The sequence below is a fragment of the Pecten maximus genome, unplaced genomic scaffold, assembly GCF_902652985.1.
Source record: "Pecten maximus unplaced genomic scaffold, xPecMax1.1, whole genome shotgun sequence".
In the NCBI taxonomy this organism is placed as follows: Eukaryota; Metazoa; Mollusca; class Bivalvia; order Pectinida; family Pectinidae; genus Pecten; species Pecten maximus.
This window is the reverse complement of record NW_022982991.1, coordinates 1-10,457: the sequence shown is the minus strand read 5'-3', so window position 1 is coordinate 10,457 and position 10,457 is coordinate 1. Positions and strand designations below refer to the sequence as shown.

At 40.7% G+C, this 10,457-nt stretch overlaps 3 protein-coding genes across 3 annotated transcripts; all 3 read right to left on the bottom strand.

The window, feature by feature from the left end:
• Positions 1-561: 561 nt before the first annotated feature.
• Positions 562-1,698, bottom strand: LOC117321236 (uncharacterized protein K02A2.6-like). Its single transcript, XM_033875703.1, has one exon. It carries the CDS (start codon positions 1,696-1,698, stop codon positions 562-564), a length of 1,137 nt encoding a protein of 378 aa, XP_033731594.1.
• A 750-nt stretch (positions 1,699-2,448) lies between these two features.
• On the bottom strand, positions 2,449-5,291 carry LOC117321234 (uncharacterized protein K02A2.6-like). Its single transcript, XM_033875701.1, has 2 exons — positions 5,199-5,291; positions 2,449-4,128 (listed from the first exon to the last, which is right to left on the bottom strand). Exons 1-2 carry the CDS (start codon positions 5,289-5,291, stop codon positions 2,449-2,451), a joined length of 1,773 nt encoding a protein of 590 aa, XP_033731592.1.
• A 236-nt stretch (positions 5,292-5,527) lies between these two features.
• On the bottom strand, positions 5,528-9,934 carry LOC117321235. Its single transcript, XM_033875702.1, has 5 exons — positions 9,635-9,934; positions 7,351-9,397; positions 6,774-6,980; positions 6,375-6,552; positions 5,528-6,125 (listed from the first exon to the last, which is right to left on the bottom strand). Exons 1-5 carry the CDS (start codon positions 9,766-9,768, stop codon positions 5,881-5,883), a joined length of 2,811 nt encoding a protein of 936 aa, XP_033731593.1. The 5' UTR covers positions 9,769-9,934; the 3' UTR covers positions 5,528-5,880.
• Positions 9,935-10,457: the final 523 nt, after the last annotated feature.

Genomic DNA, 10,457 nt, shown 5'->3' with positions numbered 1-10,457 from the left:
TTATTTCCACAAAACATATCGCTACGCCAGGCGAGACTAAATGGGATCCGGACACTTATATAGTTCCGGAATGAATACACTACATATCCTCCCTCCTAATTATGAAGTTATAATAACAATTACTAATATTGACAAGATCACTTGGACATCATTTAACTAATGCATCAATGTTGATACATACAAGAGCCATGTCTCTGTTTAAATTGTCCTTCACAATAAAATTCACTGAAGCCTATTGTAGACTTGTTTTCACTTTCAAGACTAGCATCATTTTGTCCAATCATTGCAAAATTCTATAAAAACCTATAGTAGTATTTGACTGTTTTAGATATAATCAGCGAATACACATTTAAACACTTATAACTGTGAACTGTAACTTGTAGCTGTAACAACTAACTCAACATAACACATCTGCTTGATGTTCTATCAATACAAACTTGTTATTTAACAAAAATTTTGGAACCGACATGGTTCCTATGATACACACAGGGATTATTGTGCCCCTGACACAGTGTGTTCATAGAAATTACTAGAAATGTCTTCGAACACTCAAACAGAAAACTAGGTCGTAACAAAGTCTTGAAGCTTCTTTGGTGGAACGATGTTGCGACGTGGATAACGCCGCTTCGGCGTCAACATATTCTCTGGCGTCGGACAAGGCTCAATGACAGGAGACGGTGAACTGACTTCACTTGACGACTCTTGACACATTGTTGATGGTACTGACGACACACTGTTGTCGATGACTCTTGACTTGTTACTGACTGTATTTTCCAGTAAGACTGTTGGAGAGTTGGGTGTAACATCTCCTTTAACAGGTAAGTTGACTTCTGATGGTTTCTCGACCACCTCTGTAGCACGAAGCTGGTCCAAATGTCTACGCCAAAATACACCTGGTGCAATTTCAACTTTGTACGAGACCGGGCCCGTCTTCTCTGCAACCTTGCCATAAATCCATTTCTGTGAACCACGATAGTCACGTATAGATACCGGCTCTCCAACAGAGAATGATCTACAAGGAACCTGTCGCTTGGATTCTTGTTTCCAGCGGTGTTCATCAACGCATCGTCTTATATCCGGTTTGATCAAATCAAGCCGCGACGGTAAGTTACGTCCAATGAAGAGCTTTGCTGGGGTCTCATTCGTGGTCATATGTTTACTGTTTCTATATGCCAATAGAAAGTTGGCCAGCCTTTTCTGTACTGAACCAGAGTCCTTCTTGCTTGCTTTCATTGCACATTTGAAAGACTGGACAAAACGCTCCGCGAGACCGTTAGTGCTTGGATGATATGGAGCTGATGTTGTGTGTTTAATTCCATTACACCTCATGAAATTGGAAAAATGTTCCGATACGAACTGGGGGCCATTATCGCTCACTACCTGAGCTGGGACTCCGTTTCTGCTGAATATCTCTCGCATCACCTCCACAGTTTTCTCTGCTGTGGTCGTTTTCATCGGAACCACTTCAGGCCATTTTGAATGGGCATCGACTGCCACAAAAAACATCATGTCGAGGAATGGGCCTGCAAAATCTATATGAATACGCTGCCAGGGAATGGACGGCCATTCCCATGGGTGAATAGGTGCGGCGGGTGGCGCATGCTTGACCTCCTGGCATCCTGTACAAGATTTACAAACGTGTTCAATGTCTGTGTCAATGCCCGGCCACCAGACATAGCTTCTTGCTAAGCCTTTCATCTTTACCACGCCGACATGTCCTTCATGTAACTCGTCTAGCACTCTTTGCCTGAGTGCACTGGGGACAATAACACGTATACCCCAAAACAGACAGTTCTGATGAATGCTTATTTCCACACGCTTGAATTGTTGTAGAATATGCCTAAGCATTTATCTTCACCCTCGATGTACAGTGGTGTACACTTTTGACAGGGTTGGGTCTTTTAAAGTTTCTCGTGAGATTTCCTTGCTAGTTACCGGGAGAGTGTCCATATGAGACACTATGAACGTCTCGACAGTGTCTCCTTCTGTCTCCTGCTTAGAGACCAAGGGTAATCGCGACAAACAATCTGCATTTGCATGTCTTGTTGTACTCTTGTACTTGATGTCATATTGGAATCCTGCCAAAAATAGGGCATAGCGTTGAAGTCTAGCTGCAGTTGTCATTGGGATCCCCTTCTCTGGGTGAAATATAGACGTCAATGGCTGATGATCCGTCAGTAAAATGAACAGACGCCCATACAGATACTGGTAGAATTTCTTTACTCCCCAAACTATCCCAAGTGCCTCTTTGTCTATTTGAGAATAATTGCGTTCCGATTTTGAGAGAGAACGCGACGCAAAGGCTATTGGCCTTTCAGATCCATCCTCCATCATGTGCGATAGCACAGCGCCCAAACCATAGGGAGATGCGTCTGTCGCTAGCTGTACCTTTTTCGAAGGGTCAAAATGAGTCAGTACTTGCTCAGATGCCACGACTTCCTTCACACGTCAGAATGCTGCGTCACACTCCTTAGACCATACCCACTTCCGGTCGGCCTCTAGTAGCTGGTTGAGAGGGTTTACAATCGATGACAAGTTCTGAATGAACTTAGCATAATAGTTCACAAGTCCAAGGAAAGACTTGAGTTGACTTACATTTTCTGGGCAGGGTGCTTTTACCACAGCTTCCACCTTACTAGGCGTCTTGTGCAGGCCATCTTTGTCGATGGTGTGTCCACAAAATTCAATGGAGCCTTTGAAGAACTCGCATTTGTCCTTATTTACACGTAACCCGTAACGGTCCAACCGCTGAAGTACAGTTTCAAGATTTTCCAGATGTTCCTCATCAGTCGTGCCTGTAACGATCATGTCGTCGAGAATGCATTGTACGCGTGGCACGCCTTGTAAAACTTGATCAATGGACCTTTGCCATATTGCTGGAGCAGATGATATACCGAATACTAGTCGGTTATACCGAAATAAGCCACGGTGTGTGTTGATTGTCAGGTAAGGTTGGTCCTCTTCGCGTACAACCATTTGTAGATAGGCATTTTTTAGATCTATCTTCGTGAAATGTTGACCTCCAGCAAGTGTGGCGAAGATGTCATCGATCCTTGGTAAGGGATACTGGTCGACGTCAAGAACTTGGTTAACCGTGACCTTGAAATCACCGCATATGCGTACGCTGCCGTCCCGCTTTGGAATAGGAACTATGGGTGTGGCCCATTCTGAATGTTCAACTTTGGTCAAAATGCCCGCTTCGACCAGTCGGTTGAGCTCCGCGTCAACTTTTTCCTTCAAGGCGAAAGGAACAGTACGCGCTTTACAGAATTTTGGGTTAGCACCTTCCTTTACCTTTATTCTGGCAGTAATGTCCTTCAGGGTACCAAGCTCATCCTTGAACACTTCTGGATATTTCTCAAGCTGTTGAGCTACACTAAGTGTTTGTTTCGAACCACTTGTAACCGTAACTGTCTTAATTTCATGCCAGTTCAGTTTTATACTGCGTAGCCAGTCTCTCCCAAACAAGGGAGGTCCTCCATGTTTCACCACGAACAATTCCAGACGTTTATGTTGAGTGTTTAGTCCAACTTGTACTTCAAAAACACCAAGTGGGCTCAGTTTTTCTCCAGAATATGTTTTAAGTGTCACTTTTGTTTCTCTAATATCACTCTTTCTCTTAGAGAAGTACCGGTCAAATGTTGATTGACTTATAATTGACACAGCTGACCCAGTGTCCAACTCCATGGCCAATTCAACATCATCAACCATAGGGTGTAACCAAATGGCATCAGAACCGCCAGATTCTCCTGAACGGCTCGAAATGTCAAATATCTCTAGTGAGCTGATCATCTCTGGTTCAGACCCACTGTCATCTTGAACTCTGTGTACTGGAGCACCCTTCTTCCATGGTTTACCAGACAAGCACGCTTTCTTTATATGTCCCTTTTTATTGCACTTATGACAAATGGCGTCTTTGAAATGGCAATCGTTGGGGTGGTGTGTGCCTTTACAACGATAACAAACCTTATTCTTGTCATGCTTGTTGGGAAATGAAGGTTTCTTGGTAGTTTGCTGTTGTACTTTCTCTTTCCGTATCTTATGTACTGGAGTCTTCACGTGTTGTCTCTGTAGCTCTACCGCATCCTTCGTGGCTGTTTCAAAGGCTATAGCGACCTCTAGTGCCTTCTGGTAAGTTAAATCAGATTCGGTTAATAACTTTTTCTGTATATGTTCTGCCTTCAACCCACAAACTAATCTGTCTCTCAATGTATTAAAGTAACGTTGCTGTTACACTACAAGCTAAGTTACCTCGCTATAGAGCACGTGGAATGGTTCACTGTGGAAGTCACTGTATATCACCACGGGTCGCTGGACAGGTCAGGATAAGGTGATGATATAGCAGTCGAATACATATCCAATAGAATATACTGGCTTAGTGTCCTAGCTAAAAGCCCAGAGCACTAAGGAAACTGGCACTACTTACGTAGAGATTACTGGCTCCGTTAAAAACAGAGGACGTCTAACACACGTGTGGTCCCGCGGCCGACCAGGTGTGAAGAGACGCTTACACGGTTCACGGGGTTGATCTTTACCTGACACGGGCCAGTTGACCGTCACGCACTTCCGGCGGCGTAAACAATGTGGTCAACTCGGCCCGAGACACTACATTGCCATATTCTATTTCCAATAGAATATACTGGCTTAGTGTCCTAGCTAAAAGCCCAGAGCACTAAGGAAACTGGCACTACTTACGTAGAGATTACTGGCTCCGTTAAAAACAGAGGACGTCTAACACACGTGTGGTCCCGCGGCCGACCAGGTGTGAAGAGACGCTTACACGGTTCACGGGGTTGATCTTTACCTGACACGGGCCAGTTGACCGTCACGCACTTCCGGCGGCGTAAACAATGTGGTCAACTCGGCCCGAGACACTACATTCCTCCCAACTTTATAATGAAAGTCCTTGATGGTCGGAGGCTTCGTAATGGTAATATAAAGATCTTCCGAGTCCTGATCAAATTCCTATATAAATTGACTCTGCACACTAAAAGCGTTGCCATGAAGTCACTCTGGGTACTACTGTTGTTTGGTTCCTCCAAAATGGAGGAATAAGTAGGGATAAAATCCCTTTTGACAGTAAAATCCTAGGTTAAGGTTTGGATTGTCTCTAAAAAGACACACCACCCTGTAAAATACATGGGTGTAATCCTGACCTTGATAGCAATGATATGATAAAACACACCATCTGAGTTTACCAACTTTTCTATTCCACCAGTAGTACTTAGCTTCTCCTTGTCCAGGTTCTGATCCATCCAGTAGATATTTCCGGATAAACTGGAGGTCTGCATCTTTTCCTAATCTGGAGCTGGTTGTCTAGAAGCGCTATATCGAAACTTGATCCATCCGTGTGATCTGTCATCTTTAAGTCCACTGGGCCATCATTAAAAAATTGTTTGTTTGTGGTTACCCTACCCACAATTTTTTCAATGGGTAGGTAGGTAGGTATTTTTTTTTTTTTTCTGTAAAGACATAATCTTGTATTTTCATGTATCAATTCAGTTTAACATCAAAAAGAAACTCGGTGTTAAATTATCCAACAACAAAACAACTCTTTATTGAAATAGAACTATTTTAAAAGAACACATTTTGAAATCATAGTAAAAACATTGGTATTTTTTTGGTTGCCTGCGGATCACAGTTTTGCCTTGCAGTTTTGCTATACATGGGCAGCACAACCCGGAACGTTTTCGGCGCTTCAGGATCTTGTTCTGACAGTCTGTTGGAATGAAGTACAGTAACATTGAACATAAGTCATTTCTACCAATGGCCGCTGCAGCTGCGTAATAAGCCATCTCCAAACTTGAAAAGAACTCTTAATTAATATTAAAAAAGAACTACACATTTTGAAACCACTTGAGTTAAAACACCACATTCAAATCAGAACTTTTTTGGTTGCCTGCGGATCACCGCTTTGCCTGCAGTTTTGCAGGGCTTGCACAAAGGCAGCACGACCCGGAATGTTTTCAGCGCTTCAGGATCTCGTTCAGTCTCCTCGAATGAAGCGCAGTAACAACATAAGTCTTTTCTACCAATGGCCGCTGGAGCTGAATAATATGCCATCTCTATAGGAGTCGTACAGCACAACTGCAGTCTTACAAACACAGTGCCATGAAGACTATCACCTGTGGCAAACAAAAGGAAAGATATTTTAAAAGGATTTAAATACAATGTAAAAAGAGTTCAACATCATTTTCTGACATCCCGAAATAAATTTGACAGTTAATATCATAAATACCTCAAGTGTTTTAATGTAAAAAGGAATTAAATTTTAAAGTTTCAAAAATATTTTGCATCAAGTTTTTTAATACAAGTTTTGATATATCAAATATTTTTTTATTTAAAAGACGGTTCTTTCTAATATTCTATCTTACCTTCAGGTGTGATGAGGGAGCCACAGGTGTAATTGTAGCGATCCTTAATCCTACGGAAAGACCTTTCCTCCCTTAAAGTCAGGGCCCGTCTGCTGTACACACAACGAGGTTTTGCGCATTCTTCACACAAGATGGTCTTCCTAGCATTTTGGGCCACCAGGATACGATTAGTACATCCCTTTTAAGGAGAACAATTGTTTAATACTGTGAATCCTTTGAAGAAAACACTTGGAATTTCAATGTAGCTTTAAACTTGCCAGTCATACATAGTTTAATGTAGCTTTAAAACTTGTCATTGACATACAGAGTTTATCTTATTAAATTAATTTTGTCTAGTACATTTGTATTAAAGATACAGTATTTGTTTTACTTAAATCTTTAAAAATTAATCTATAATACCTGCTGTTCTTCAGCTACATTGGCAATAGTCTGTGTATGTCCCGAAGGCATGTCACGTTCCGAAGTCGGTGTCCCCAAAACATCCTCAAATGACTTGTAATGTCCCTGGTGATCTGGATCGACTTCTGGGTCAGGGAGAAAGTGTGGTACAACTCCAGTTGGGTTCCTGATTCTTGAACAACAATTCTCCAGATCACACTTTCTAATCTGTTTTAAAAGATATTTAATATTCACTAGTATGATTCAAATACTTTTACATTTTGTTCATGTATACATAATATCTATTTAAACAAAAACAAAAAATGGATCAGACACTCTAGTCATATCATCTAAATAAACATACCCAGAAGTATCTTTTGGTTTGTTTCAACATTAATATGATTATTTTTTTCCTTATCATTTTAAATGACAAAATCAATACCTGGAGTCCTGCTAATGTTTTACTGGAATAGCCCTTCATAGCACTCCTTTTGTTTTATAATGAATTTTTTTTTAAAATATTAATTAAACCCAATGTCAAAGCTATTAAATGCCAGACCTGGCATACATGAATGTATTACAATATTTGTGGATATACCTGGAAAATATAGTTCCGCTCAATGCAGTGTCTTTGAATAAACTGGTTATACCCATCACAGCTCTTCAGGGCTACCTTTGTGTAGTGGCCCATCCTGATGTCGGGGTCGATTACATGTCTCACCTTGGACTCGAACTCTGACACCTCTTCTTTGGATGCGCCGGGCGAAAGCGACTTAAAACTCTTGCCTTTGAGATTAACACGCTCTGTTCTTTTGTTTAAGAGACTGATCATGTCCTGTAACGACCTCAACCAAGCCATTTCCAAACTATCCTCCCTTTCTGCTTTCTTTCTGACATCTGTCATTGACCCACACGATTTCAAAACTTGCTCAAGGTGGCTGGACATCTCTGCTCGGTACAATGCCACGTTCTGGTAGGCTAAGTTGAGGAGGCTCATGATCCTTTCAGCAGGATTCGCCCATGAATTTCCTGGTGCAGTTCTTGCAGCAATGAGTATGTCTAAATCAAGATGTTTAAACAAGAGAATCAGTGATAGCTTTACTCCTCCAAATGTTGTCCTGTGGTCTGGGCCTCCGTCTGTGTAAAGTAGAAGGTACGGCTTAGGATCATGCGATATCTTCAAAGAAGACATGAGCTCCACAGCATGCCTAAAAGGAGTAGATGGTTTGAATATGGAATCCTTTAATGTCACATAAACCTGTCCCCTATAAAAGCTCTCATGGATGTCTTCCGGAATATCAACATGTAAACATACAGATGGTGTCAGCGATCCCTTTGATCCAACATCGTGGTCTAGTGCACCTAATACAGCACCAACGGGTACAAGAGATTTCTTCCCACGTACCCCAGTAGCTATAGCCATACCTGGCTCACCGTAGTCAACTTTTGACTTGTCATCCAAACACACCAAATCAGTTTGTTCTCTGTTCTGAATTGCATAGCTCCTCAGATACTTGAAGATAGCCGCACAATAATGTTCATCTATGTGAGAACTTCGAAGTTGTCTTGATTGTACTTTATGTTGAAGATTGACTCTGCCTTTGTATAGTTTTGCTGTATTTGTGTATGCATTTTTAGGAACAAAAGCAAAAAGTAGGGAACTTTCTGATGGAATAGGTGTACCTTCAGGGCAGTTTTTGGCGGTTTGTTCAATTAAGTCTCTCACTGAAATGTGTTTACTGAAATGTTGTACACTCCCGTGACGACGATCATCTACAGCTGTTGTTGTGTTCACTTCTTTTTCCAATTGATCATAGAACACTTCAAATGTGTCATCTGGCCGACCCTTATTTAATTTGCGCAGATCTGTAACCAACTCTGGATCTCCATTGATTATTGCTTGACGAAGTCTTGCATCAATTGATGGATTCTGAGACCCAGTTGCATCCAATGTTAGCTCTGCATAAATGGATCTAAGAATGTGTGGTGAAATATGAACTTGCGATGAGTAAGTCATTGCAAATTCCCGACGCATTTCTCTGGTATGAAACTCGGGCAATCTAGCTTCAAGTTGTTTGTGAACCCTCTTTGCTGTGTTCATCATCTCCTCAGGAGATCGTTCATCAGGGACACGCCAAATATACACAACCTTACCAAGCCCTGCCCCAGGATCGTATGTCAGGACATCAACCGCTTGACGTAGAGATAGATTCTCTATAAACCTGTGTCTCTGCACTTTACACTTGAAGATTTGTTCCACATGTAAACTTTCATCAAAATACACTGGTGTGTACTCTGTCATTTCACTCATGACTTGATCTATGACTCCATAAACTTGATGAACTGGCCCTTGACATTTTGGAAAGTGTAATATAGTGGAGTGTTCTCCCACCTCTCGTACGGGATGACTAAGTGATTGTCGTTTCTTTTGGCTTTCGTTAGACTTGTTTAGATATGAAGCATAAAATTGCAGAGAAATGGACAACTTTTCAAGATCTGATGTAAACTCTCCCCAAACCCTTGAATGTGTAGATGTTGACAGTCGAAATATCAAACCTGCATGGCGGTTCAGCTCCTGCATGGACAATTGGGGTGCAGCCTTCCGCTTTTTGCGAAAATCGTTGTAGCCAGTATACTTCAGAAACCTGTAAAATATGCGAATAAATTTTTGTATTTCAATGTCAAATATTTCAATATATACAATACATTGTCAAAAATAGGGAGTAACTTTGCATTTTGGGATTTCTACCATGAAAATAGACATTATTAAACATACTAAGCTGTATAATTACACATGTATTAAAGATATAGTAACATATTGTAGAAGGTCTAACAAATTTCTGTGTGCCATACACTGGATGGGCAAGTTTTACTATTAATACCTTTCTGGAATTCTTCTGTCAGTCTGACATTTACTGAATTTCTCGTGACTTCCATCAATGTACCACAGGACATCTACCAACACCATAACATTCCGTTTGATGTCGTCATCCACCATAGATGTTGGAAATTTCATTTCCTCAATATCAGTTACCAAGTCATTGTACAGTCTGTCCTTTGCTGAAATTTAAATTTTAAATAAGTTATTGTCAAATAGCAAAATTAATGACATGCATGATGAAAGCTACAGAAAATTACCGTTTTTTCCCCTGTATTTTAGCAGTGAAAAAAGTGAAACACAAAACAATTAAGCAGATATTAAAAACAGTGTAAGTTCTTTAAAAGCAATTTATATATAGACAACTTTTGACAGTATTATGCCTAGTATATCCTGACGTTTTTAGATTTTGAAATGCCCCATCTAAAACTAAGACGATTTTCAACATTGAATCTATATTTTGAACGTTGTTACAATGTTTGTAAAATATCTGCTTAGTATTAAAATGATAAAACATACCACTGAACCTGGGCTTGTCAACAGGAATCTTGTGTGGATTTCTTCTAGACTGGGACGCTGACATCATCTGCGTAAATGCGTTTTGTTTTGCAGTGGGGTGTTCCTTGCTTGAATTATATCCAGCGATTCCAGGAATCTCGTCACATTTTATAAGTATTGTCACATATTTTAATGTTTTGTCAAATTCATTTACGATTTTGATTATGTCATATGGGTTTGCACTAAATGCATTTTCGTCATTGGTTGATTTTGATATGCTGACTTCACAGCATTTCTCAAAAAAATCGTCAACTTTCGGGAGAAGTTCA

Excerpts from the sequence above, each read along its gene's own strand:
- LOC117321235 (XM_033875702.1), bottom strand. The coding sequence starts at position 9,768 with ATGAAATTTCCAACATCTATGGTGGATGACGACATCAAACGGAATGTT. Across the intron at positions 9,398-9,634 it reads GACAGAAGAATTCCAGAAAG|GTTTCTGAAGTATACTGGCT; the intron begins GTATTAATAGTA and ends CATATTTTACAG. Across the intron at positions 6,553-6,773 it reads ATGTAGCTGAAGAACAGCAG|GGATGTACTAATCGTATCCT; the intron begins GTATTATAGATT and ends TCTCCTTAAAAG.
- LOC117321236 (XM_033875703.1), bottom strand. The coding sequence starts at position 1,698 with ATGAAAGGCTTAGCAAGAAGCTATGTCTGGTGGCCGGGCATTGACACA.
- LOC117321234 (XM_033875701.1), bottom strand. The coding sequence starts at position 5,291 with ATGCAGACCTCCAGTTTATCCGGAAATATCTACTGGATGGATCAGAAC. Across the intron at positions 4,129-5,198 it reads CTGGTGGAATAGAAAAGTTG|AAGGCACTAGAGGTCGCTAT; the intron begins GTAAACTCAGAT and ends TTAACTTACCAG.